This window comes from Babylonia areolata, chromosome 7 (genome assembly GCF_041734735.1).
Source record: "Babylonia areolata isolate BAREFJ2019XMU chromosome 7, ASM4173473v1, whole genome shotgun sequence".
In the NCBI taxonomy this organism is placed as follows: domain Eukaryota; kingdom Metazoa; phylum Mollusca; class Gastropoda; order Neogastropoda; family Buccinidae; genus Babylonia; species Babylonia areolata.
In genome coordinates, this window is record NC_134882.1 from 17,764,771 (window position 1) to 17,792,748 (window position 27,978).

Genomic DNA, 27,978 nt, shown 5'->3' on the forward strand with positions numbered 1-27,978 from the left:
TGTTCAGATTGATGTAGTTTATGTTTTGTCCAGCTTGGGATGACATCAGTGAATCACTGTAAACATTGTGTTCAGTTCATGGTCAGATCCAGATTTTGACATACTCAGGATAAAAGTGTATGTATAGCATTGTAAATCACCACCTTGTGAGTAATGTTGTACACATTCAGAAAGGTTTATGTCGGTGTGGTTATGTAACTGAACCCTAAGTTTTGCTGTGGGTAAGCTAGTCATAGATGTCAGATCTTAACATGCTTGGTTTGTGTGTTAAAAACAGATATTGCCTTTTTGTCCTCACCTATCTTTTGTTTTAAACTGCCTGCTGTGGTTAGGTCTGGGCCAGTCTGAAGCTGAATGATTTGTGAGCAACTAGTTGTTCTAGCATACTGATCAAGGGAAGCTACTTTTTATGAATATTTATAAATGACGGGTTGTAGGTATGTACATCACAACCTCATCTCCTAATCAATCTTTTCACCTTTCATCATTTGACAAGCACTTGCAATAATTTTTGCCGTATCAATATTTGATCTTGACTTTTATCTCTCACATTTCATGGTAAAGATGAGGAGTGTCTGAAATAAGTGTTGCACTCTGTCTTGGGTCAGAATTTTGTATTGCCTTCATTTCAAATTTATCTATTGATGTTGTCTTTGGCTGACTGACAGATCATTGCATGGTGGACTTTGTCAAGCCCAAACTGCTGGGTACGAAGAAGGAGTTTGCCAACCGCTTTGTGAACCCCATCATCAACGGCCAGCACTCGGACTCCACTGGCAGAGACGTGCGCGTCATGAAGCACAGAGCACATGTTCTGCACGAACTGCTGGCAGGCTGTGTCCAGGTAAGGCTCAGCCGGAAACAAGGAGTATTAAACTTTGCTTGGAGACTGCAGGAGTAGATAAAAGAGAAAATTTTGTGTGCATGAGTGAATGTCGTTGACTGGGGAAAGAGTAAAGGATATAGCGTATCTTGTGTGTATGAGTGAATGTTTTTGTCCAGGGAAATAGGAGTAAAGTATAGACCACATCTTGTTTTTATAAGTGAATGTCATTGATTGGCGCAATAGCCAAGTGGTTAGAGCATTTAACTGTCAATCTGAGAGTCCTGGGTTTGATCCTGGTGCCAGTTGGATTGAGGGTGGAGATGTTTCTGATCTCCCAGTTAAGCATATTGTACTGACCAGATTGTGCCTTAATCCCCTTTATGTGTATGTATTCCTACACAAGATCATATACGTGCAAGTTTAAGATCCTGTATTCTGTATTACATGGGGTATGAAAACCTCAACATACTGAGCATGCACACATGCCTAAATAGTGTGGATAAGGACAGGTCATACATGTAAAAGTTCATGAGTTGATAATTACGACATTGTGGGAGGTGCAACCCAGTGGATACAGAAGAAATGATCTTTCATTCAGTAGATTTATTTCAATTTCCTGCTGTGTGTGGGTTGTTGAAAATTGTTTATTAACTGTTCACAGTATTGCTTGTACAAATAATCATGCCATTGCTCGAACTGTGCACATTTTTCTCATTATAAAACAAGACATTACCTGATGATATCGTCTTAAGGTAATTATCACCATTGTTTTAACCATTTAAAGTGTTCTCTTTTTTTCTTTTTTTTTCGTTTTTTCCCCCACCTATTTTTTAGAGACGGGACTACTCTGCATTGACCAAGTTCCTGCCCCCGAAGCAGGAGTATGTGATATCTGTACGCCTGTCAGAGATGCAGATGAGTCTGTATGAGGAGTACCTAAACCGAAGCGGGCAGGTGGACGGACAGATCACCTCCAAAGGAGCTCGCCTCTTCAAAGACTACCAGAACCTGATGAAGATCTGGACACATCCCTGGGTGCTCAAGCTGGCTGAAATCAGAGATGAGAGCAAGGTAGGTGCTGCACAGAGAGATGAAATTATAAGGTGTGTTGTACGTTGAGATGGGAATAAGGTGTGTACTTTACATAGGGATATGAATAAGAAGGTGTGTGCTTTGCATAGGGATGAGAATAATAAGGTATGTTCTTTACATAGGGATAAGAATAATGTTTTTGCTGTAAGTAGTGATAAGAATAAGATATATGCTTTATACAGGGATGTGAATAATGTGTGTGCTTTACATTGGTATGGGAATAATGTACGTGCTTTACACAGGGATATGAATAAGGTATGTGCTTTACATAGGGATGAGAATAAGTTATATGCTTTACACAGTGATAAGAATAAGGTGTGTGCTTTACATAGGGATAAGAATAAGATATGTACTATACACAAGGTTGAAGATAAGGTATGTGTTATACATATGGATTAGAATATGATGTATGCTGTACATAGGGATAGGATATGTGCTGTATATACCGATGAGAATAAGATATGTGCTGCACATAGGGATACGATATGTGCTGTACATAGAAAAGAGAATTAGATATATACTGTGTATAAGGGTAAGAATAAGATCTGTGCTGTACATAGGATAAGATATGTGCTGTATACAGCGATGGGAATAAGATATATGCTGTGTATGGGGATAAGATATGTGCTGTACATAGAGATGAGAATAAGATGTGCACTGTGAAGAATAAAATTTATACTGTACATAGGGATAATATATGTGCTATACATAGGGATGAGAATATATGTACTGTATATAGGGATAAGAATAAGATACAAGCGATACATAGGGATAAGATATTTGTTGTATATAGGGATGAGAATAAGATATGTAATGTATACGGGGATAAGACATGTGCTGTACACAGGGATAGAATAAGATTTGTCCTGTACTTGGCAAGCATAAGATTTTTCTGACTATAGTCGGATTTCGACCGAAAATTAGCTCCAAAGGCCATTTTTGAGATTCGCGTAAATCTGTTGAGAAAATCGGAGGGGTGGAGGGGGGGTGAGGTTTTTTTTCCGACCCACGAAGGTTGCACGAACGTTGTCCGACCGATCGACAAGACCGACTCACAACATTTGCTAAAATACCCCATGTTTGGATAAGCGAACCAATTGAGAATAAGTGTTCCGTTGCTCCTCTGTCATCATTCATCTTATCTCGTATTCGGTCAGAATTACAAAACTCGCTTGCAGGCTTCATGACTTGCAAAGATACCTGATTTCGTCAATCGTCTTAAGTCATTGACAAAATGAGAAAACTCACAAAGGATTTGAGGATTTTTGCAGCAGAGATTGATAAAGAAGTGAATAATAAGTGGAACTGGGTCTGGCAAGATGAGATCATGAAAACAGAAGTGAAGAATAAAAAAAATAACTTTACTGGTAGGCGACGCCATTCATGAAATGAACACCGCGGGCAAGGCCAAGTGCAATTGGTGTCAGATTGTATGGGTGCAACTCTTCAGTCTAGGCACGGAAATCTGTTTTCACATTTGCATTAAAAACAGTTGAATTGAAACCACACATACACATGCGTGTGCGCACTCACGCTCACTTGCTGGGGAACTCTCGGTGGATCCGCTATTTTCAGTGGAAGAGCAGTTGATTTCAGAGCGAAAAAAGTCACTCCCCAAACCCCCGCACCCCCTCCTGCAGACGTAACTTTCATGATCTGTTGATGTACTCCTCCCCTCTCTCTTGAGTCTCTACCAGTGCTGAGGAAAGGGGGGGAGAGGAGGGGGTGGGGGTATGAAACCACTGTCAATGACTGTGGCAATTTTGGCACTGAGCCAAGACACTGACCACTAGCTGAGAATCCTTGACTGCTTGTAAGTGACACAACCAGTCACAGACCCACCCCCTCCTCCCTCCAGTCATTCCACTTCCCCCTTTCTTTCCTCAAACAATACACATGCATGTTAGTGGAACAGAGACAACAGCTGAAGATACCAGATGGTCATTTATATTGGTACAGTGCAAACTTCTGTGCTAAGAACATTTTCCTTGAAAACACACACACACACACACTTTCACTCACTCACTCACTCACTCACTCACACAAAGAGTTTAACACACAGAGAGTTGTATTTAAAGCAGTGCACATACATGAACTTTAACTCTTTCCTCCCATGTCCAGCCCGACCCCTATTCTCAATCTCTTTGTCTGTCTGTCTGTCTCTCTTTCTCACATACACACAGAGAGTTGCATTGAAACCACACACACACACACACACACACACACACACACACACACACACACACACACACACATGAGACATGATTTTGAATATTTTGTCCCCAAGGCTGACTTTACAGGTTTGGAAGCAAAAACACTTCCGTTTAGGAAGAATTGGACGGATTTTTTGTCGTCTGTGGGTTGGAATACCTCGGCAGCACCGGTGGCCCGCAAGTGCAGATTTCATGGTTTGAAATTGAGGAAAACCTTCAGCCCCCCACCTTTCAGACTCAATCACAATTTCCCAATCTCATGCCTGTTTGGGGATGAGAATAAGTCATGTGGTGTATCCACAGGGGATAGAATAAAGCATGTGATGTATACAGGGATAGAATAAGGTATGTGATGTATATAGGGATTAGAATAAGGCATGTGATGTATACAGGGATTAGAATAAGGCATGTGGTGTATATAGGGGATAGAATAAAGCATGTGATGTATACAGGGATAGAATAAGGTATGTGATGTATATAGGGATTAGAATAAGTTATGTGATGTATACAGGGGATAGAATAAGGCATGTGGTGTATACAGGGATAGAATAAAGCATGTGATGTATACAGGGATAGAATAAAGCATGTGATGTATACAGGGATAGAATAAGGTATGTGATGTATATAGGGATTAGAATAAGGCATGTGATGTATACAGGGATTAGAATAAGGTATGTGATGTATATAGGGATAGAATAAGGCATGTGATGTATATAAGGATTAGAATAAGGCATGTGATGTATACAGGGATAGAAAAGGTATGTGATGTATATAGGGATTAGAATAAGGCATGTGATGTATACAGGGATTAGAATAAGGCATGTGATGTATATAGGGATTAGAATAAGGTATGTAATGTATATAAGGATTAGAATAAGATATGTGCTGTATATCAGGATTAGAATAAGATATGTGCTGTATATCGGGATTAGAATAAGATATGTGCTGTACATTGGGATGATAATGAAGTATGTGCTGCAGACAGAGATGAGTACAGCATTGTTTTATCAAGAACAGAGATATGTGTAACAACATGGTTCCTCATCAGTTCTTCACATCAGCTGTGATGGATGTGTGATCTTGTTTCCAGGTGAGATACGATGACAATGATTCTTTCATCGACGATGAGGACTCCAATGAGCAGTCGTTCAACAGCAGCAGCAGTAGCAGTGAATCAGAAAAGGCTGTGTCAGATGACGACAGTGCTGGAGAAGGCACAAGTTCAGGTCATCGCAGCAAACGCCTTCGGAAAAAGAAGTTAGTGCATCAGAATATCTTTTCTTCCTTTCTTTATTTTCAAGAGAATCACTTTTAATTTTGTGAAAACAAAACAGTGAAAACAAAAATTCTGTTGTTATATCATGTTCAAGGGGGAAGATTAAAGATGTGGATATTTTATGCAGTATGATTTGTGTTTTATGAGACATCTATAGTGAAAACAAAAATTCTGTTGTTATATCATGTTCAAGGGGGAAGATTAAAGATGTGGATATTTTATGCAATATGATTTATGTTTTATGAGACGTCTGTAGACGCAAGACTTTTCCTTTACCACGTATCTCATAGAGGAAGGGGAAATATCTTTAAAAATAAGATTTTTTCTTTAGTGGACTCCTCCTTTTTCGCGTTCTTCCCCCATCACTTCTTTTCTAATTACTAAATTTGCCTGTTGAAGAGAATACCCAAATACATATTCTTTTACGGGTTGCCATGGCAGAATTGCTTAGGTATTGGACTTCTGATCCAGTGTTGACCAGTGATCATGGTCTGAGATCCTGTTTTGGCATGGTGTTTCACCTTTTGGAAATGTACTTTACTCCGATTTGACTCGTTCCACCCAGGTATGAATGGGTACCTGACTTCGGTTGGGGAAGGTTAACGAGTGAGAGGAGAGGATTGGGCCTGGCCTTCCTATGCCATGCTGTAGACACAGTGAATATGAATTTGCTGCCCCTGTGGAATCTTTAACCTTAACTTTAAAAAAAAATCATTTTGTTTTGTTGTACCTAGATACTGATATGATTTTTTTAAAATGAAAATAGGTAACACACTTATGAGGATTCTGAAGATGTTTCATTGGACATGTACGTACGTACACATACACACACACATGCACATATGCACGCATGCACACAATGATGTATGTACTTTTAGTGCTTCGAGAATATTTTATCATCTCTGTTGGATGAAATGGTTCTGTTTGTGTGTGCATACAGCTTAATTTTTATAATGTTTATTTATGGTCAGTTTTGGAAGCTTTTGTGGTTTTTCTTTCTTTAAACTGGCGTTCTATTTCTTTTATGATTTCTATGTTTTTATTACTACTTTACACTTTGTGACATGTTAGTTACTTGTTCTTGGTCCAGGTCTGGTAGTGACAGGGATGAAGTTGTGAATGACTGGAAAACAAGATCAAGAGGCGGTGAAGCAGGTAAGTCCTCTTGCAATCCAGTCTCTCCTTTGGCTGTCTGTCTCACAGGGAAGAAAATGCAAAGACAAGCCTTCTTCTTCCTGTCCCTGTGACTGGCTTCACATTTTCACTCTGTCTTGCTCTCTGCGGTCAGCTTCAGATCCACTCTGATTCCATGTTCCCAGATTAAACACTCCATGATGATTGCTGCTCGTTATCCTGTCTCTGGACCGTACACTTGGAACAAGCTCCCTTTTCCACTTTGTCCAATCTCTGCACTCGGCTCTTTCCAGTCTATCTTTTAAACTTACCTCTTCTGCAAAATAGCTTCCCCTTCCCCCCAATTTCCAGTTTATGGTTTCTCTAGTTTTCAATTTTCTTGTATTTATATTTTGTCCTTTTTAAAAAATTTTTCTTTTTTTTGTTGTTGCTTCATACCTCTGAATCAAGAGTAATTCATACATATGATAATAATTTTTTAAGGTATGTTGGCATATAAACCTTTCTGTCATCAGGATAATAGATCAGTGGACACAAAATCAAACCCTCGAAAGTCATGTTGACATATAATCATTTCTTTTCTTGTAGATGACCAATCAAACGACACAGCAGAATCGAGCCCTCAAGCCGTGAGCGGTGAGTGGTGGGCCGAATACGTGAAGGAGGAGGACCAGCATAAAATGGAACACAGCGGGAAGCTCATGCTGCTCTTTGACATTCTGCGTATGTGTGAGGAGATTGGAGACAAAGTGTGAGTTGTGTGCTGTGTGAGGGTGTGGGGAAAATGTGTTGTGGACAAAGTGTGAGTTGTGTGCTGTGTGAGGGTGTGGGGAAAATGTGAGTTGTGGACAAAGTGGGAGTTGTGTGCTGTGTGAGGGTGTGGGAAAAATGTGAGTTGTGGACAAAGTGTGAGTTGTGTGCTGTGTGAGGGTGTGGGAAAAATGTGAGTTGTGGACAAAGTGTGAGTTGTGTGCTGTGTGAGGGTGTGGGGAAAAATGTGTTGTGGACAAAGTGTGAGTTGTGTGCTGTGTGAGGGTGTGGGGAAAATGTGAGTTGTGGACAAAGTGTGAGTTGTGTGCTGTGTGAGGGTGTGGGGAAAATGTGAGTTGTGGACAAAGTGTGAGTTGTGTGCTGTGTGAGGGTGTGGGGAAAATGTGAGTTGTGGACAAAGTGTGAGTTGTGTGCTGTGTGAGGGTGTGGGGAAAATGTGAGTTGTGGACAAAGTGTGAGTTGTGTGCTGTGTGAGGGTGTGGGGGAAAATGTGGAGTTGTGGACAAAGTGGTGAGTTGTGTGCTGTGTGAGGGTGTGGGGAAAATGTGAGTTGGAGACAAAGTGGGTGAGTTGTGTGCTGGTGTGGGGAAAATGTGAGTTGGGACAAAGTGTGAGTTGTGTGCTGTGTGAGGGTGTGAAAAATTTGAGTTGTGGACAAAGTGTGAGTTGTGTGCTGTGTGAGGGTGTGGGGAAAAATGTGAGTTGAGAACAAAGTGTGAGCTGTGTGCTGTGTGGGGAGAAATGTGTGTTGTGGACAAAGAGTGAGTTGTGTGCTTGTGTGGGTGTGGGGAAAAATGTGTTTGTGGACAAAGTGTGAGTTGTGTGCTGTGTGAGGGTGTGGGGAAAAATGTGTTGTGGACAAAGTGTGAGTTGTGTGCTGTGTGAGGGTGTGGGGAAAAATGTGTGTTGTGGACAAAGTGGGAGTTGTGGCTGTGTGAGGGTGTGGGAAAAATGTGTGTTGTGGACAAAGTGGGAGTTGTGTGCTGTGTGAGGGTGTGGGGAAAATGTGAGTTGTGGACAAAGTGTGAGTTGTGTGCTGTGTGAGGGTGTGGGGAAAAATGTGTGTTGTGGACAAAGTGTGAGTTGTGTGCTGTGTGAGGGTGTGGGGAAAAATGTGTTGTGGACAAAGTGGGAGTTGTGTGCTGTGTGAGGGTGTGGGGAAAAATGTGTTGTGGACAAAGTGGGAGTTGTGTGCTGTGTGAGGGTGTGGGGAAAAATGTGTGTTGTGGACAAAGTGGGAGTTGTGTGCAGTATAAGGGTGTGGACAAAATGTGGAATGAGAAGAGTGAAGAAATAAAAAAAAACTGCCCCCCCCCCCCTTTTTTTTTTTTTTTTTTTTTTTTAGTGAGAAAGAACTGAAAAAGAATCACACTGTTAAAATAGAATTGCCATTTGAAATCTGTGCAGAGCATTGTGCAGAGCAGTTTTTGATTCAGCATGTACACTTGCCTTATTGTTTTGAGTGCTGTCAGACATTAAACTGACATGACAAATGCTATGTAATATTTACTGTCAAAACAGTATGGTTGTAAATAGGCTGGGGATGTGTGTGGGGTTATGGCTTTTAAAACGTCATAACAGTGATGTCATGGCATCACTTCACCAACCATCAGTTAGAGCCAACTGCTCCCCCCCCCCAACCCCCCTCCCTCACATTAGATGGTGGTGGTTGCCAATGCTTTTTTCTTGCATATACAAACTGGATTGTCACAAGCTGTCATGCTTTATTTTTGGAAAATACATGTCTACTTGTTGTTTTAAGTTTAATCTACAGAATGACATTGTACCTTGTATTAAAGCAGGTGCCTTTTGTTATAAATGATAAAAAATAAAAAGGTGATCGGTCTTAGGGATGTTGATATAGCAAGTTTGATTCAAAGGAACATGATTTGAATCTGTCTTTGTATGAAGCCATGCTATGTTTTGTTTTCATGGTGACAATACCTGCTGTGCAGGCTGATCTTCAGCCAGAGTCTGCTGTCTCTGGACATCATTGAGTATTTCCTGGAGCAAGTGGACACCAAGTTCACAGAGGACACCCAGGATCAGCCAGATGAGGAGGTGTGTGTTTCTGTGGTACTAGTCATGAGTGTGAACCTCTCTGAGGATAGCAGTAGCAACGGTAGTATTTGATGGAATGCCTCTTCACTGCTGTGAGTTTAGACAGGTCTGCGAGCTTATAAGGTACAGGACACAAAGAATTATACTGGTAGTTATGCAAAGAAATATGCCTTTTGCTTGTAAATTTTATTGACAAACACGTACTGTGGTGTCTGCTGTGGCATACCATATTTCACAGCCCCTGAGAATGCAGAGCACAGAGGATTGGTTTGTGTTGGTGTCTGTTGTAACTGATCAGGCTTCACTGGGACTCACTGATCAGCAGCTTTGGGCAATGTTTGAATGAGTCTGGTGTTTAATTAAAAAGAATGACACCTAAGGATATTACAGAGTGATGCAGCATTGGATAACTGATGAAGTTTTCACTGACTGAGATGTAGATGTGAAATTGTAAGAATCTGATGCTTGTAGTTTCAGTGGTGGTAGGTTAGAATGTGGATATGGGCAAGTTTTATCACCCCCTCTTTTACTTTGACCAGTTTTCCTTGTGGCTGTGGTTCAGACAAAGTAGCATGTAGGGAAAGTTTCCAGTGTTTTTTTTTAGCCTGATTGCTTCATCAGATTCTGTCTGTGGCTCCGTATGAATTACAACACATTCACAGTACTTTGCAGATCCCAGGATGACTGTTGACAGTGATAGTCCTGAATCGGCTGTCTTTAGATGTAAGTAATGGACAGATCCATATATGATCTGCAGCGTCTGATTTGCTGTATTTAGATGTAAGTTCACCCCCGAAAACGGAGAATGGCTGCCTACATGGCGGGGTAAAAACGGTCATACACTTAAGCCCACTCCTGCACATATGAGTGAGCATGGGAGTTGCAGCCCACGAACGAAGAGGAAGATGTAAGTAGTGTCATTTCTGATCTACAGTCTTTAATTTGTTGTATTTAGACATAGATAGTGGGTGGATCCATTTCTGATCTTCAACCTTGAATTTGCTGCTGTTTTTTAACAGTTCAAAGGTGATACCATAGAGTTTGCAGAGTTGTACCACAGCTTGATTATAACATTGCAACAATACGACTTATCAGTTGAAGGAGCAGTTTGGCAAGCGATGGGTGAAGGGAGAGGATTATTTCCGCATGGACGGCTCCACCAGTGCCCAGATGAGGCAACACTGGGCATCCATCTTCAATGATCCCGACAATCTGCAGTGAGTGGAGTTAGCACCTCAGCTGTGCTGTTTTTTGTTTTTTCCCCCCCTCTGATTTAAAAAGAACGTTTGATTTATACTGATTGACTGTGATAACTACTCTGCTTCGATTGTGTGATGTTTGGTGATATTGTTGTGTTTGATATGTACATTGTGTGTTTTGCTTGATGTGGTTTTGTATGTGTACGTACATAAATTACTCTTAATGTTTGGTTGGATGTTGGGGTATGTTTGTAATTTGTCATTTTGGTGTATAAATACATGTTTTATTTTCCAATTTTTTACTATGTACAATGCAGTTGAGGATGTTTTACATGGAAAAGCGCTATATATATTAGATTATTATTATGTGAGCATATGTACTTGTTCATGTAGGTGTGTGGTAACCTTTAATTTTTTTTTCTTAAACCAACGATGATAACGTAACTTTTTGTTTTGACCAATGCTGGTGGTGAGCATCATGAACTGAGAGCTTGTAGGCCATTGGTTCAAATCCTGTCAGACACAGTAACATTATGTGTTGGATTGTGCTTTGGGCTCACTCATTCTTAAATCATGGTTGCTGAGAAAATGCCATCGTTAAAGTTTTCCACAAACATACACGCACAGACCAGATGATTACATATGTTTGCATCACAGGAACGTGTGTGCACACATGCACGCACAAGATGATTAGTAACAATATTCATGCATGCACACACACGCGTGTGCACACACACACACGCACACACACACACACACACAAACTGTCCCTCATGCTGACCTCTTTGTGATGAGCCGTCATTAGTGTCAGTTTCTGCTTTAGGAGAAGCTCTTAGTCCCTCTTTGTGACTAAGCAGTTACCATTGAACTGAAAAAGGAGAACAGCATATTCAAGACTGCCAGATGACAGCACAAATATTTTGTTGAAAGGTGAAATTGGAAGGGAGGAAAGCGTTCAATTCACCATGCTTTTTTTTTGTTTGTTTGTTTTTGTTCTGTGTTATAGGTCTCGTCTGTTCCTCATCTCAACCCGTGCTGGGGGTTTGGGCATCAACTTGGTCGGTGCTAACAGGGTGATCATTTTTGATGCCTCATGGAACCCCTCGCATGACGTCCAGTCCATTTTCCGAGTGTACCGGTTTGGCCAGACCAAGCCTTGCTACATTTACCGCTTTCTGGCTCAGGTGAGGCTGATGTATTGATGTTGATACTTCTTGTGGAGGAAAGAAAGTTATGAAAAAAAGAAAACTGACATGAGGAGTGCGTTGTACAGAATGAGAAACTTCAAACCAGAGCAGCTGAATGCAAGGTTTCCTTATCAAACATTCTCTAAAAGGGAGAAAGAATGTGTTATACCTCCTTGTAATTGGTCATGCATGTAAGAAATAAACAAATGATGCAGTTGAACATGGCGTAGGTGTAGTAGCAAATGGACTGTTTGTGGATCAGATTCCTCATAAAAAGATCTTTGAAATTATTGTTATTATTAACCAATGAAGAACTGTAAAGTGCCACATCACGTCGCCTCATGTACACACGTTGCCACACCTGGGACATAGGTTGCCAACAAGTGTTCTCCAGCCATCTTGGCTCTGTGTCAGTCGCTCCAGATATTCTGTGTGGCCTGTCCTCTTCCTGTTGTCTCATAAATGTAATGATTTATTGTTTTTTTTTCCATATTTTTTAATAGAAGTTATTCTTTGAAAAAGATAGTCTTATTCAGGACTTCTTTCTCATTTTTTTTTCTTTTTTTTTGTTGTTTTTTTTTTTTTTTGTCATGGCATCATCTGTGATACTTTGAAAAGGATACTATCATTCTTTTTTTTCTTGGTGCCACCTGTGATGCGTATATCTTGAAAAAGGGGTTGTTGTTTATTCCTGTGTGAATGCCATGACTGCACAGCTGGTACCTGTATGTGTCAGGGCACGATGGAGGAGAAGATCTATGACCGCCAGGTGACCAAGCTGTCTCTCTCCCAGCGGGTAGTTGATGAACACCAGGTGGAGAGGCATTTCACTGCTGCTGACCTGTCAGAACTGTACGCCTTCAGACCAGATCGCCTGTCAGATGAGAGTGCCAAGAAAACGCTGATGCTTCCAAAGGTGGGTGGCTTGTTTCATGTGACTTCATTTTCCTCCTGGTGTTTCACTGGAAATTATGTTTGTGTGTCCCAAAGAGACGTTTTTTGTTTGGTTCCTCTGCTGTTCTGATTATCATAGATGGACATGACTGTCATATATACATGGATAGATAAAGCATTCTTATTGATAAATATAGCATCTTTGTCTTCTTTTTTTTTTTTTCTCCATGCTACTTTAATTGTGTGAAAGAGTTCTATCTGCATTTCTTTGGTGTGTTTCCCCAGGATGTTCTGCTGGCAGAAATCATGTCTGGGGAGCAGAAGGACTGGTTTGTCAGTCTCCATGAGCATGACTCTCTGCTAGAAAACCTGGTGGAGCAAGAGCTCTCAGAGGAGGAGAAGAAGGCGGCGTGGGAAGACTATGAAAACGACAAGAAGGGACTGCGCATGGATAGTGGGTGTCCCTTTCCTTCATTTTGCCTCTGGTTCTTGTTTGTTTTGTTTTATTTTTTGAGAGCTTGTGTTTTCATGATTCACTGTGGACTGGTGGTTAGGAATACCATGAGCTGCAAAATAGTAGATTCTGTTGCCTTACATTTACTGATTCTAATATAAGTTTTGGATTTTTTTTGGTTTTTTTTTTGTTTGTTTGTTGTTTTTTTGGTCAGGACTGCTTGTCATTTGATAATTTGTATCTGTCTCTTTTCTTTTGTTTGACCTGATTATGGGTGGCTGGAAAGCTTCAGTATAGAAATTGAGGAAAAATTGCTTGTTTGAATCTCTTTTCTGTTATACATAATTGTTCTTCAGTGTTTTATATCCTTGTTTGCACAGTGAATGGATAATTCAGATTGGCAGAGAGCATCTAAATCTGGTTTGAATGTGTGCAGTGGGCCCAGCAGTACTGGCAGGTGCAGCAGGTCTTGGCAGCTACCTCAGCCAGGATTTCCTTTTGAAGACAGCCCAGGCATTGAGAGAAAAGGTATGCAGTGATTCAGTATCTCTTCTTTCGTTCATTCATTCGTTCGTTCTTTAGTTTAACGTCTTTTCACTGTAAGTGATATTAGACAAGGGTAGGAAAAAAAATCGGGGGTGGGTGGGAGGGGAATACTGTATACGCATGTGAGTGAAAGTGTGTGTGTTACATGTTTCTTTCTCAAACTGTGTGTATACATTTATAAAACCCAGACCAAACAACACCTACAATGCCCCTCCATCAAGCTGTATGTTTGTGTGTGAGAGTTATGAGTGTTGCATGAACTGCAGCAGCCTGTGTCATAGTTTTGAGTTGTACAAGTTTTGGACATGTCTTTAAACCACAGGTCCAGTTATCAATCGTGCATGTTTTATTTCTATACTAGCTGGTCTTACTGCAAGGGGGAAATCAGAATCGTTTACAAGACAGTTGGTGTAAATTCTGTGCAGTTGTAGAATCATTAATTCATCTGTGCATTTGTTTCTGTGCAGCACCCGGACATGACTCCGGAGGTGCTGCAGCAACACCTTCAGCGTATCATCATGATGCAGATCCGACAGAAACAGGAGGAGCAGAGACGTGTAAGCTGCATTGCTCTGTTTGTCTTGTGAAGAATTAACTCCACTGAAATTGTGTTTTCCTAGTACATGTGTCCATTGGGACAGGTTTTAAAGCCCACAAGTTGATTTGTGCTGATCATGATTTATCTGGGAGTGTTTAGAGGCATTACTTTCAGACTATTTTCTTTGTTATGGTTGTTTTTTTGGTGTGTGTGTGTTTTTGGTTGTTTTTTTTTTTAATGTATATATCTTGCTTTTCGAAGATTTTGTGCAAGGGTGTGATTCCCTTTGAGTTTCAAGAAAATTGGTGCTCAATTATATTTATATCATGTTATATGTCATGCGTTGATGCATATGTAGATTATGTCAAAGTACTGTACTTTGATTATTTGATATAGTATGTAGAGTGTGTTTGTTAACCATGTCCATACATCATATTTTACATTCCTGAGCGTGCGTGTTTGGTTACAAAAAAAATCCGAATCAGTCTACACTCTGGCAAAACAATTTCAGCTTTCCCATATTTCCTGGGTTGATATAGATTTATACGCTTGTTTAGAAAATTAGTCTTTCAGCCTACGAAGGCAAGGCAGTGTATGATTTTGTGCACTCTTTATTTGCTTTTGAAGGTAGCATTCTCGTATCATTTTAGGTCACACAGTATGAATCATTGCACATATTGCATGTGAAGAACTTGAGGGTATCCTGTAATAGTACGAATCATTACACATATTGCCTGTGAAGAACTTTAGTGTATCCTGGAATATCAAGTATGTAATGTGTGAACTCTGGATGACATCTAAGTGTCCTTTTGAGCTGTGGTACATGGTGAGGAAAAAATACCACTGACAGATAATGTTTCAAAATCATCTCCTAAATACGTAGTATACAAGTTGAACAGTAACAAGCAAGCAGAAGAAAAGCTCCACTCACACTGCAGTCAGCATCGTGAAAAAAATTAAAACGTCATCTGAAGCTTAAACTAAAGTGAGTGTTGTTGGCAAAGCAGTAGTCTGAGGATAAGATGAATTGAAAAGGCATTTATTGCAAAGGTGATAATTCCTTAGACCCGATAAAATATTGCAAAATTTGCAAGTAAAAGGAAAAAAATTGTTCATAGACAGAATTTACCTATCTGTTTACCATGTCACCAGCACAATCAAAACAAGCATTGTGTGTTGAAAACAAGAGCATTTTGAATAAAGTCCAATTGCCATAAAAGAAAAGATATGAAGTAAAGAGGAAGCAGTGATTTTGGATGAACAACATAGGAGCTTGGTTTTGATGGTGATATCTTCAAGAAATACATGCGGCTATTACGGGAGCACTTTGCTCACGTAATGGACCTCATCAAAAACTGCCTCTGCTTGGGAGGAATCTGCCCAAGGATTGGTAAAATTGAAAAGTTTTTGCTCCCTCAAGCGAAAGGAGAATTTTGTGCAAAGTTCATATCTATGAATTAACCTAATGACAAAAAGAATGATGCAGTTCAAGCAAAAGTTCAATGAATTTCACAGCAGTTTTCCTGGTCTGTGGAATTTAACTAATGGGTGGAAGACCCCTCTCCGATTCTAGAGCATCCCCTGTGACCACACCCTCCTTTGCCTGTTTCAGCTGGACATGTTGGAGCGCCAGCAGAACACACAGTTCATGCAGATGCAGCAGCACTACGCCCAGCTGCAGCAGCAGTACATGCAGCAGATGGGCCAGCAGACAGGACGCTTCGGCATGCCCAGGCCCATGATGGCCGCCCGCGGCGCCCGCTATCCTGGAATGATGGCAGCGCGAGGGCGGGGCTTCATGCCCTTTTCCCGTGCAGCTGCTCCTTCCTCCATGTTTTATGGTGGGGCGGCAGTGGCTGCTATGAGCAGTGGGAAGGCTGGCACGTCGGAGGCAGACCCTGTGGAAGTGATTGATCTGGATGAATCCAATGATTAGTCATTGTGTGTGTGTGTAAATATGTGACAGCTTCTTATCGGTGCTCCCTGACCCGTGTGGAGAAAACCAGTCTTGGAGTGAGTGTCAGAAAGAGAGGGTTATGGAATAGACTGCAAGCAACTTCAGTGGTATTTGTCAAAATGTTTCTTCTGTTTGGGAATGTTGTTGCTTTTATTATGTTGGAAAGATGAGAGGCTGTGGATCATGTGACTGCCCTGTGCCCCTGTCTGTTCCCAGGCTTGATTTACTTCTCTCCATTTTGTCAGATTTCTTGTTTGCAGCTACTTAATGGTTTCTTTTCATGATCCACTTGCACTGGATCTGTTCCCTAATTTTTTGGAAGCATTTGTTTTTCAATTAATGTAGGAATTATTTTCTGTTCCGGACCTACAGGGCCAGATGGATTGACAGAATTTCATGATGCAGTAGACCTCATCTGTTTCAGTATTTAGGTATTATGACTCATTTAACCTTTCCCGTACGTCGCCTAAAATTTTGCGCGCCGTACATCGTGGGTGTGCAGAAACCCATGGTTTCTAAGAAGGAATGACCCCTCGCTGTACGTCGTGGGTGTGCAGGCACCCATGGTTTCTGTGTACGAACTAACCCTTCGCTGTACGTCGTGGGTGTGCAGGCACCCATGGTTTCTGTGTACGAACTAACCCTTCGCTGTACGTCGTGGGTGTGTAGGCACCCATGGTTTCACTGAAGAAATAAGACCTTGCCGTACGTCGTGGGTGCACAGTAACCCACACCTGTCCGTAAAGCAAATTTGACTTTTCTTCAGCAGACTTGCATGCGCAGTTTCCACTTGTGCGTGTAGGCTATTTACTCCAGTGCTTGACCAGGCGCATTGTGAATAAGTTTTGCCTGTGAGAAGAGAGTGTTGTTTTCTCTACTTTGAACAGATTAGGATAAGAATAAAATTTCTATATCAACTATCTTTCTTTTTTTAGCCATAGTCGGGTTTTCTCTACTTTGAACAGATTAGGATAAGAATAAAATTTCTATATCAACTAGATTTTAGATCAATTGATTTCAGACTTACAAAAATATCCAGTTCTTAGAAAGGCACTTTAATTCCAACTAGATAAAAAGCTATCAATCAGTTGCTCCCGATCATTCTCTACAAGAAAAACAGTTCATTCAATATTGTTGAAGATATCTAGTGCAATAAATATTGTTTTCTGAAATTAGTTACAACTTTAGAGTAAAACTTACCGCAGACTTGAACCGGGATACGATCAACAAAAGACAAGGTCACTCTGATCTCTCTCTGTAGCGAGCCCAAGTGACGTCACGTCGACAACGCGTGGCGCGCAAGCTTTGCATGGGTGGCTCCACACCCACGACGTACGGCGTGCAAGGTTTATTCTTTGGGAGTATGGGTGTCATCACACCCACGACGTACTGGGACATTAATTGATTAATAACTTCTTTGTTTATGTATAAAAGAAAATAATGTTCAGTGGATATGTAGTAAACTATATTATGGACAAAGTCATGAAATTATGTGGAAGTGGCTTCAATATTACTTGAGTTACATAGCAAAAACACTTGTCTGGGTGATTTCACACCCACGACGTACGGGAAAGGTTAAAAAAACAAATGTGTGTGTGTGTGTGTGCACACGAGTATAGTTTGTTTCATTTTAACTGAAGAAAAAGAAGAGATGTATGTGATAATATCTACTATTATCATGTCTTCTTTAGAAAGTTCCTCATTTTTGTTTTTCTTTTACAAAGTTCCACATGTGAAAACTACATTTGAGTGGACCAAGTATTTGTAGAAATGTTAATCTGTTTAGATCAGTCAGTGCATACTCCTTTGTATTGATCTTTAGATCAAGTATACAGCACAGTAACACACAACATACAGCAGGAGTTGGAATTATTGTGGAATGTTATAACTATTGACAAAAGGAATCAGTATCACCCCAGAATACCAGCAACAATGGTATCAGCAAAACAAAACAAAACAAAAAACCGACAAAAAAAGACTTGATACCAGAATTAGTTAAATATTTCTTGGCTGTCATTGATTTAATTATTTTCTGAAGGCAGTTCAAATCATGGAGTTGGAATGTTGAAAATGAAAGGTGAAGCAAAGAAATTTTTTTGAATTTATTTTCATTTCTTGTTTGGAGTTAGCAAATGACTCCCAAGATGGAATTCATTAGCACCAACCAAGTTGGAATTTATTAGCACCAAGAACAGCAGACACTGTAACGACTGTTTTTATGTCTGTGTGTGTGTTGTTCTGTGTCAGGGATGGATATTTATTCACCTCATTACATTAGTTCATGCTTTCTGTATGAGAGTATGTGTGTTTGTGTTAAATAGTGTGTTTGAAAGTAGTCCATGTGGCATGAAATGCAGCAGTCAGTGTTATGGTTTGAGTTGAACTGTGTGGGAAAGATTTGGACACTTTTTTTTTGAAACTGTTGGTCCAAGATGCATTTTATTTGTGGTTATTAGTTTTGAACATCAATCTTTGTGAAATTTGTTATCAGCGGTGCATGTACATTTCTAAACTTAAAAACAAAGAGAAAGTTGAGGTTGAGAGTGCTAACTGGAAATTTTTAATAATTTATTGTGATGAATGAATAAGTGAAATAAATTTGAAAAAAAATCATCAGTTTGCATTTTCACCATTTTGTCCCTTGGTTTGAGAACTGTGTAACACTGTGTCCCATTTTGTTTTTACATTCAATTCTCCTTCCATTCCCCATGTTCCACATGTATGTTAACTGTGCTTCCAATCCATCCAATTGACCTGCCATGTTGTAGGACCCACTATGTCTTTGTCCATTTGTTCTGTCCATGGGGAGAATGATTGTGGGAAGTAGGGTTTTCTTTTCTATGTTTTGCTGTGAAATGAAATGTATAAAAAGGTCAATAAATCACTTACACTGAAGTACTAGCCGACTTTCATTGATATACTACTTCATCATCATCGTCATGGAAGTCCATTGCAAATGATTAAGACTTTTTGTGATTCTGGAGATGAGACCAATAAAAATAATATATGCAGGTATACTTCTTCGATACACATTTATACATATCATTTACAGCTTCAGGCAAACCATAGTACATTTCTGATGGAGCTTCTGCGCTGCCACTGAAAGTAATTTTGTGTATGGTTTATATGATCTTTTCATATGCTGTATGCAACGGTGCACCAAACTTTGCTTTGTCTGGGCTGCATTGCAGCACAAATCCACATTTCCTAACTGATCAGACTTTGATTAGGCACCAGCTGTTTAATTCAGTCATTCTGGTGTATGTGAGGAAACCTTTTTCTGATCAACAGTCTTTGGGAATTGCTTAGACCTTTAAAAAACAAAACAAAAAAACTTGAAAGTTTTCTTCCTCACTACCATCTTCTCAAAGACAGGAAATGCTTTCTGATAGAAATGAGTTCTCAAAGAAGGGCTAGGTTTATCTTGTGTCCTTTTATCTGAAAACTTTTAAAAATAATAATAATATTGATGGAGATAATGAGTATGATCTACAACAAGTTTGTGCTTTTTTTTCTCAATGCCAATTAAAAAAAAAAAATTACTGATAGAGAAAGAAGTTTTAAGTGTAGTCTTGAATATGGTTCTGTATTTTTCCTCCAATACCAATCAGTTTGCATGATGCTGTGTGCTGAAGAGATTATTAAACTGTTTTCTATTTTGTTTATTGCAGAACACAACATAAATGAAGCTGTAGACATGCCAGAAGTCAACAGGGCATTTGAAGCTGAGCTTCACAAGACCGACACCCTCACCGAGAACAAATTTAGGGAAGATGAAAATGTAACCTCAATTTTGAGAATTTGTTTACTTCACTGTGGACTGTCCGATAGAAAAAACAATAGGAATGTTCAGGAAGTATTAGATCAAATAGAGAATTAAGGACTGCTTTCTCAAATCTGTCAGAGATAGAAAATGGAGGGAGGCAGCTTTGACTTCTGGCAGTAGCGGTGATCTCAAATGCTGGAATGAAAACTGCATGGGAGTGTAAACCATAATGGATTGGTATGTGGACAATTTCATAGTGATCATGAGACTGAAGTATGGCTGTGGGCCATTTCACATTTTGCATTAATCACAATGAGCAGCAAACATTGCATTTGTCAGTCACACCACTCCTGCTGCAGAAGTGTCCACTAGACCATCTGGCTATCTGTTGATCCACCACCAACATATATGTGAGAGATCTAAAAAGCCATTCTGAATAAAACATCCTTAAGGTTGCCAGGTCAAGCTGGTATTGAGCTGCAAAGTCTATGTTGGGAAACTACAGAACCAGAGGTGGTGTGCAGTGTGAAAGAAGGCTTCACAGCTGTGCAAGAAATTGGCTGTCCTCTTTTACAACAAATACTACTTCAACTTCTTCAACATCTCATCGTGACTGACTACAAATATTGAACCAGGGCTGGTGAAAGCTGAATGCCAACAAATCCTGCTGATTATTTTAATTTTGGGAAGATGACCAGTCAGAGTGCATGACTGACAACAAAAGCCATATTTAGTGTTCTTAGACCCAAACTGCCATCTTCCTTCCCCTGAAATAAATCAACAGAAACAATACTTCTAGTCGTAGAAAATATTTTCCCAAGAATATGTGTACATTAATCACTATATTTATTTTCTTATTTTTCAGTTGTTCTTTTTGCATTTATGACAATCAGTGCTTTCAGTCTTAAAATTTGAGGATGCTGAAATACTGTGGTTTGTTAACATGAGGCTGGCACTGAACTATTGTCCAGTGATGCATTCAGAATCATTTAGATGGTACACAAGCAGGCAGGCTACCATGATCTGTAGTAGGTTCTGCTCCACAAAAAGATGACAAAGAGAGAGCCGTTATCGATGGCTCCATGCGGACTGCTTACGCAGGAACTGTGACGTACAAACCCGGGCGTGGCTGTGTATGGGAGAATCTAAATGAGTGGCTTAGGAGTAATATCACTAAAATGATGCAGATGATGGGACAGCAAAAAAAAAAAAAAAAAAGAAAGAAGAAAGCTGTTTGTGCAGGTTGGTGCTAATACTTATTTGAAACATACTTCATGATTTATGGACAACCGGGGCATGCATTAACCACCACCCCTGAGCAGGTTGGTGTTGATTAAGGTGCAAACACGTATCTGAAACCAACACATACTTCATGCATTCCGGACAACCAGGACATGTATTTACCACCATCTCTATTAATTTTCTTCTGTGTATAGGTTGCGTGTGAGCTGGACCTGAAATGTCTCACTAAGTTCTGTAAGGTTTTCCCTCAGATATTTGTCAGTTGGTGAATAGTTTCAGTAGCTCAAGGAGGTGTCACTGCGTTTGGACAAATCCATATACGCTACACCACATCTGCCAAGCAGATGCCTGACCAGCGGCGTAGCCCAATGTGCTTAGTCAGGCCTTGAGAGAAAAAAAAAAGGTGAATAAGTTGGTGAATAAACATGAAATACATTCAGTGGATCTCTTTCACATGAACCCAATGAAAAACAGTTTGCCTTATTTATATTTACTCCGAGTGGACGAACCTAAAGGGTTAACCAACAAGAGACAAGGCATTAACATTCACTTAGCCTTGTGGAACACACTTCATCACGAACAAGAATTATGAAATAGATTAAAGGGCAATGAAAATACATACTCTTCATACTTCTATTTCATACTTTTTTTCCATCTTTTTTTTTAACCGCATTACTATGTTTAAAACTCAAATGCAATGCCTTATATCTCTTAACAGGTTACAAACTTTTTGTATTGTACTTTCTACATCATAACAGGATGACAGAAAAGGGCTCAATCTACAGTTCTACCATGCTTTGTTCCTTTACCACTTACTAGGTGGGAAAATGCAAATGTCAAGAAAATCACCATGGTCACACCAGACAACTGAGACAGAGTGATTATGTATATACTTTATTCTTTGCTGTGCGATGCCACAATCGACCAAATAATAAAAAGGAAAAAAAGCCTCAGTATAGGTATGTATGTTCTTTCATTATTTTGAAAGAAAGTGTAGCTACAAAGATCAAAAACAAAGAATTATTCAAAACAACAACAAAAAACAGTTACTGACTGCAAGAGTCATTTCCAAAAAGTTGTCAATGCACATGAACCTCTGCAGGAAGAAACATGAATGAATGAAACAAATATTCCAGTAAAAATCACCAGATTAATCAAGATTCACAATTGTTATGGCACTGATTATAGACACTAAGAGGATTACACATCATTATTTGCTATCCAATCTACCAGTAACAAGTTTTAAATCAAGGACAATGTGCGATACAACTGTTACAGTGGTGGTGGGGGTGTGTGTGTGGAGGGGGGATAGGTTCTGCAGATCTACTATGAAAGTGTTGATTCTTTCACTCTCTTTAGGGCAACAGACACACAGTTGCAGACCAACAGATGGCGTCTTGTACCATAGGTTCAACACAGTGCTCACTGACTTCCTTACTGTGGAATGAAATGTAAAGACTGCAAAACAGGTTCCTCATGTTCTTGATCTGAGTTTTAAATGGTTTTTGAATAATTTCAGAAAAAAAAGGTTTGGCATTAAATTGGTCAGACTGTTTTCTTGAAAGGTACACTCTCTTTAGCCTTTCACTATGAAAATCCCAAATGATTGCTTCAAGCTGAAATATTGTGCAGACTCTGTGAGTGTGCATATTTTATCACAGGGGTAGTGGGTGTGTGGGTGGGTACACATAATTTAACTAATGTCTAATACATTTGCAAATGTTTCAGTACCATTTCCACCCATAACATGCTCTTAATACAGAGACTTAGATATTCATTAATTATTTTGAAAATATCTTTTAAAATTACAAATAGTTCTGGAAGTCAAATAGTTAAGAACTGACTGCGTCCAAAAATCAAACATTTTCAATGAAAGAATGCCTTCAAATCAAAGAAAATCAACATGAGGGGAAAACATCTTTTTTTTTTCCCTTCTTTGTTCTAATCAGACTCGGAGCTCTTATCAGACTCCTTTTTGTTGCTGGAGTCCCGTTCAATGGGAATGGTTCGGCTTGTTTCTGGTTCACCCTTGACTTTTGCTGAGACCACAAGATGTCCTTCATCTGTGAGTCGGCAGGAAAGAGTCTCTGTGTCTATGTCCTGTAAAACAAAATATTTGACCCAATAGGCCTAGTTTGCATCAGTTTGACATGGTAAGTATATGTAACACCAAACATGGAGTATAATACAAACTCCTCCTTTTGCATCAGTTTGACATGGTAAGTATATGTAACACCAAACATGGAGTATAATACAAACTCCTCCTATTTGCGTTAAATAATCCAGATCTGAGTGGCCTTTTTTTGGTGTTTGTTCACAAAAGTATGACAATCTTTTATTACAGTTCATTTACAGACATGTCAGGTTTACACCGTATTCTAACCTCCCTTGCTCTAAATATAACCCACAAAATATCAAACTCTGTTCTACCATCTCAACTTTTGAGAAGAAACCCCAAATTATCTGTGACGATTTTGTTATCTGGTTTCCTCCATGGTTAAGAATGGTTTCATGTGCCCTTTCAAAAGATGAAGAGGAAAATTTGGCATTCACCTACAATATTCTAATGTGGGAAGATTACAATCAAAACAGTTTTTTTTGAAACACAGTACAAATAAGATTCTCATTCTCAGATGAAATGAAGGAGTGAAGCTTTTTTTTCTTTTTCTTTTTTTTTTTGGACCCACAATACCTGGAGTTCAGAAACTCCAAATGAGCTCAACTGATATAATCCATTATCAGATTTATATTTCAAAACCCTTTCCAATCAAACCAAACTTATCACACTCATAATGTGCATATCAGTATCTCTTTGGAATACCTGAAGTCATATCGACAGGAAAAAGCGGACACAGGTACGCCTATTCATTTTTCTTACCTCAGGAATGAGAAACTCCCTTGTGAATTCCCGTGCCACAAAGCCATGTTCGTCTTGTTTGGATGAGTGCTTCCCAGAAATGACCAGCCGATCTCCAGATATTCTGACAGCAACGTCGTCAGGCTGGAAGTGAGACAAATTTATCTCCAGGTGCAGTCCATCCTTTCCAAACTTGGCCTGAAAACATTTTTTTTTTTTTAACAGACTGATATGTATGAAATATAAAAATATTCTAAACTGGGGAAAACAAAAACAACCACCACCCAACAACAACAAAAAATGTATACAGTTACATTCATAATTCAATGCCACATTTTATATCAGTTCATATTCTTTGAAAAGCAGAAATTATTAATAAAGTAATAATAAATCAGGGGGTGGTTTGGGGAGTAACACAATGAATCATGTGAATTTTTATGTGTGCACATGAGTGTTTGTGTGCATGCATGTGCCTGATTTATTCAAGACGAGTGAGTGTTTCTAGGCTGCTCCCCTTCAGTGTGTGCATGTGCATGTTGTGTGTGTGTGTGCGTGTACATGTGCATGCTGTGTGTGTGTGTGCGTGTACATGTGCATGCTGTGTGTGTGTGTGAGTGTACATGTGCATGCTGTGTGTGTGTGTGCGTGTACATGTGCATGCTGTGTGTGTGTGTGAGTGTACATGTGCGTGCTTTTCAAGATGAGTATGCAGCGAGTGTTCACAGGCAGTTCCCCTACAGTGTGTGTTGTGTACATTTGTATTGTGTACATGTGTTGTGTGTGTGTGTGTGTGTGTGTGTATGTGCATGTGTGTGTGTGTGCGTGCGCGCCAGGGAAAGGGGGGATTGCATATATAATCTTGACAAGAGTGTGAAGTGAGTGAGTGTTCCAAGGTAGTTTCCCTGTGTGTGTGTGTGAGTGTGAGTGTGTGTGTACATGTGGTGTGTCCAGGGGAGGGACGGCATGCATGACCTTTTCAAGACAGGTTTGTGCACTGTTCCAAGGTGGTTCCCCTGCAGTGTGTGTGTGTGTGTGTGTGTGTGTGTGTGTGTGTGTGTGTGTATGCAGGGTTTGGGAGGGGGACTGCATATATAATCTTTTCAAGACAAGTGTGTGCAGTGAGTGTTGCTAGGTTGGTCCCCTGCAGTGTGTGTGTTTGTGTGTGTATGTGTGTGTGTGTGCCCATCCACATGTGTGGCTGCATGTACGTAAGTTCACAAGAAACATTCTATACATGACAATGTCCAAAAAAAAGGTGTTGCTGTGTGTTCAGAAACAAAGGGTCATTATTACTGATCATTTGGACTTGCGACACAAGTTACTGAACAGTGCATTAATCAACTGTCAGAACACATATACCTGTGTGCTAGCTGAATCGGTAGCGCAAGCAGCACAGACTTGAAGTTGTGTACCTTGTGAATGGAGAGAGTTACCACTCTTTACTATTTGTTAATCATTTCATCTCCTCGCCTCATTATTTGTTAATTTCCAACTGTCAGAAGCTGTTCAATGGCAATGTTGTATCAGCCATAGTTGATAACAGGACAAAGTGCCACCTACGTGAGTGTTTACAACACAGTTTGGTCCAGTGAAGTTTTCTGCCCAACAACAGTGGAGGCCAGAATAAGAGCCTTAATCTGCAATGGTAGTGGACAGTTTCATGTGGTGTACCACAAAACTCTACAGCACAAACTGGTAAGTGTTTACACCATATTCCAGATTCTTCACTCTTTTTTCAACTGTCAAAAAGACTTTAACAATTGAGTGTATTACCTTGAAAAAGTATTATAAATGGAAAGTTTGTAACAAGAAGGAACAAGCATAAAGTACAGAACACATGTACAGCAAACAATCACAACAGATATTTTTTTTACAGCCCAGAATGCAGTGCAATAAACCTAATAATATTTGAAGATATTTTCAATTATTCCTTTTCCTGTGCAAAAGATTTCATATGTCGATGTTGCTGGTGTGTAAAATCATGACATGAAATGTTATTGCTCAGTTGTCACTTCAAACATAATGTGAATTTGTATTCTATTCACTAAACAGGGTTTCAGGCACTTTACAAAATCAGTGAACACACACACACATACACACACACACACACACACACACTGAGACAAAACAGAGAATGCATGGCTGCCTACATGGCGGGGTAAATAAACAAAAGGGTCATACACATAAAATGTTAAATGTCTGTCTGAGTGTGTATGTGTGTGTGCCTGAAATCTAATTGAATGACACAGTAAACGAATGATGAGCGCCCAATAGCAGCTGTCAGCTGGCTCTACCCAGGTTGGCAGTCTGTTGCGCAAATGACCCCGTGTTTGTAAAGCACTTTGAACTTGGTCTCTGGCCGAGGATAGACGCTATATAAGTGTCCATATCAATCAATCAATCAAACAGACACACACGCACACACAGATGCTGAAAAGAACACAAATGAGAATAATGAAGCGGTGTGGGGGTGTTCTATATTTGATAAAGAAGTGTGCTTTCAGGGAAGACAAATGAAGTAGGAGAAATGACAGCTGTTATTCACTTACTTATCACTGACTGATTCAGAGATTGCATATTATTATACATTCTTAAAACTGCCTTTTCAACTGTGAGCTATAATCTGCTAAAACAACACCAACAAACTTATGACTGATGTAATACAATCTGGACAACCTTTCTTTGTGCAATTTGGAAAATGTCATCTGATGCAATCTTTTGCACTATTTCCTGAGCCACCTTTCCCTTTCAAGGGGAAACGCCTGTAAACATGTCAGATGATGAAAGCAGAAGCTTCGGCCTAGATATTTGCCAATGTTATTTGGATAAACGCACATGAATTTGAAAACAAGATTTAAATCTACAATTAACGTGTGACTGAACTGGACCCTTTCGCATACTGCTGCACTAATTTGGGGAAAGTCCTGTTGATCGAATGCTACCTGGTCATAATATTTCTTTTCATTTGCCCTCATGTAAACATGAGAGACCGAGAGGCGGAGATAATCAGTCGAAAAGAGTAAGTGAGAGAGAGACAGAGAGAGAGAGAGAGAGAGAGAATGACACATTTATCATACAAAAAGCGAAAGTACAAATCAATGCTGTGCGAAATGCACTCACCTCAACAACTTCTGCGCTTGTGCCGTGAGTTCGATGTGCAGACTCTTCCAGTATGCGCCACGGGGACATCCTGAACATCGCATCCATTCGTCGCATATTTTCTCGAAAGAAATCATCAATGTTGCCGTGTCGAAATGGACCAAAAAAATCTGGAAACCAGTGATCATTCAAATGGCTTGGCCGTCGATAGGAGTCTGGATATCGCCATATCGGCAGATCTTTCTTTCCTCGAGCAACTACTCTCCATGATGGTCGTGCACCTCTTGCACACAATTGACGGAAAAACATTTTGCCTTTTGCGTCGAAACTGTACGAAAATAAATCTAACTGATCTTCGGTGCAAACTGAAAGTGGTCTTGACGATCCGACGACTGAGTATCACTCTCGGAGCTCTGGGTAAACGAATGCCACTGTTTTCAATGAAATTCTCTCAATCTTCACGAGACTTCTTGAATGTTTCGTGCGACTGCAACTGACGCAAGTTTTCCAATGATTTTATCACTCAGCAAGTAAACATTCGAGATGGTTCGAGGTCAGGCATATGCGCAGTTCGCAGTTCCCAACGTTCTTTGCGTCGTCTGCAAACAGTCTCGCACTGGCAGTTGAGAAATCGAAAGTCGACGAAAAAATAAATAAATAATTTTTTTTAAAAATTGGTTGGCTGACCACGTAATTGTCGTGTGTGTCTTTCTGTGTTTTCGCGCTTGCGCGTGTTCATCATTTGTAATCATAGATCACGGACGTACATAATATACGTCCGTGCTCACAGACGTATTCAAGGCAAAACACTCGGAAACTGGGCGCCATTTTGAGCTGCCCTGCCCCTCGGCAAAACCCAACCATAC

The 27,978-nt window shown here is 40.0% G+C and overlaps 2 protein-coding genes across 3 annotated transcripts in view; one reads left to right on the forward strand and one right to left on the reverse strand.

Moving 5' to 3' along the window:
- The window catches only part of LOC143283763 (uncharacterized), a 45,529-nt gene extending 26,483 nt beyond the window's left edge, over positions 1-19,046 (forward strand). For both annotated transcript variants that reach the window (XM_076590102.1, XM_076590103.1), the window contains exons 18-30: positions 669-844; positions 1,661-1,897; positions 5,222-5,388; positions 6,498-6,562; positions 7,130-7,292; positions 9,268-9,373; positions 10,469-10,590; positions 11,579-11,756; positions 12,496-12,675; positions 12,939-13,107; positions 13,544-13,635; positions 14,121-14,210; positions 15,804-19,046. In XM_076590102.1, the coding sequence (XP_076446217.1) occupies positions 669-844; positions 1,661-1,897; positions 5,222-5,388; positions 6,498-6,562; positions 7,130-7,292; positions 9,268-9,373; positions 10,469-10,590; positions 11,579-11,756; positions 12,496-12,675; positions 12,939-13,107; positions 13,544-13,635; positions 14,121-14,210; positions 15,804-16,127 (2,069 nt within the window). In that variant the 3' untranslated portion in view covers positions 16,128-19,046. The remainder of the gene's footprint in view (positions 1-668; positions 845-1,660; positions 1,898-5,221; positions 5,389-6,497; positions 6,563-7,129; positions 7,293-9,267; positions 9,374-10,468; positions 10,591-11,578; positions 11,757-12,495; positions 12,676-12,938; positions 13,108-13,543; positions 13,636-14,120; positions 14,211-15,803) is intronic.
- A 2,988-nt stretch (positions 19,047-22,034) lies between these two features.
- LOC143283764 (alpha-crystallin A chain-like) lies at positions 22,035-27,688 on the reverse strand. The gene is made up of 3 exons (XM_076590104.1): positions 27,134-27,688; positions 24,035-24,211; positions 22,035-23,256 (listed from the first exon to the last, which is right to left on the reverse strand). The coding sequence occupies exons 1-3, from the start codon at positions 27,419-27,421 to the stop codon at positions 23,098-23,100; spliced, it is 624 nt and encodes a 207-aa protein (XP_076446219.1). The 5' UTR covers positions 27,422-27,688; the 3' UTR covers positions 22,035-23,097.
- Between the last annotated feature and the right edge of the window lie 290 nt (positions 27,689-27,978).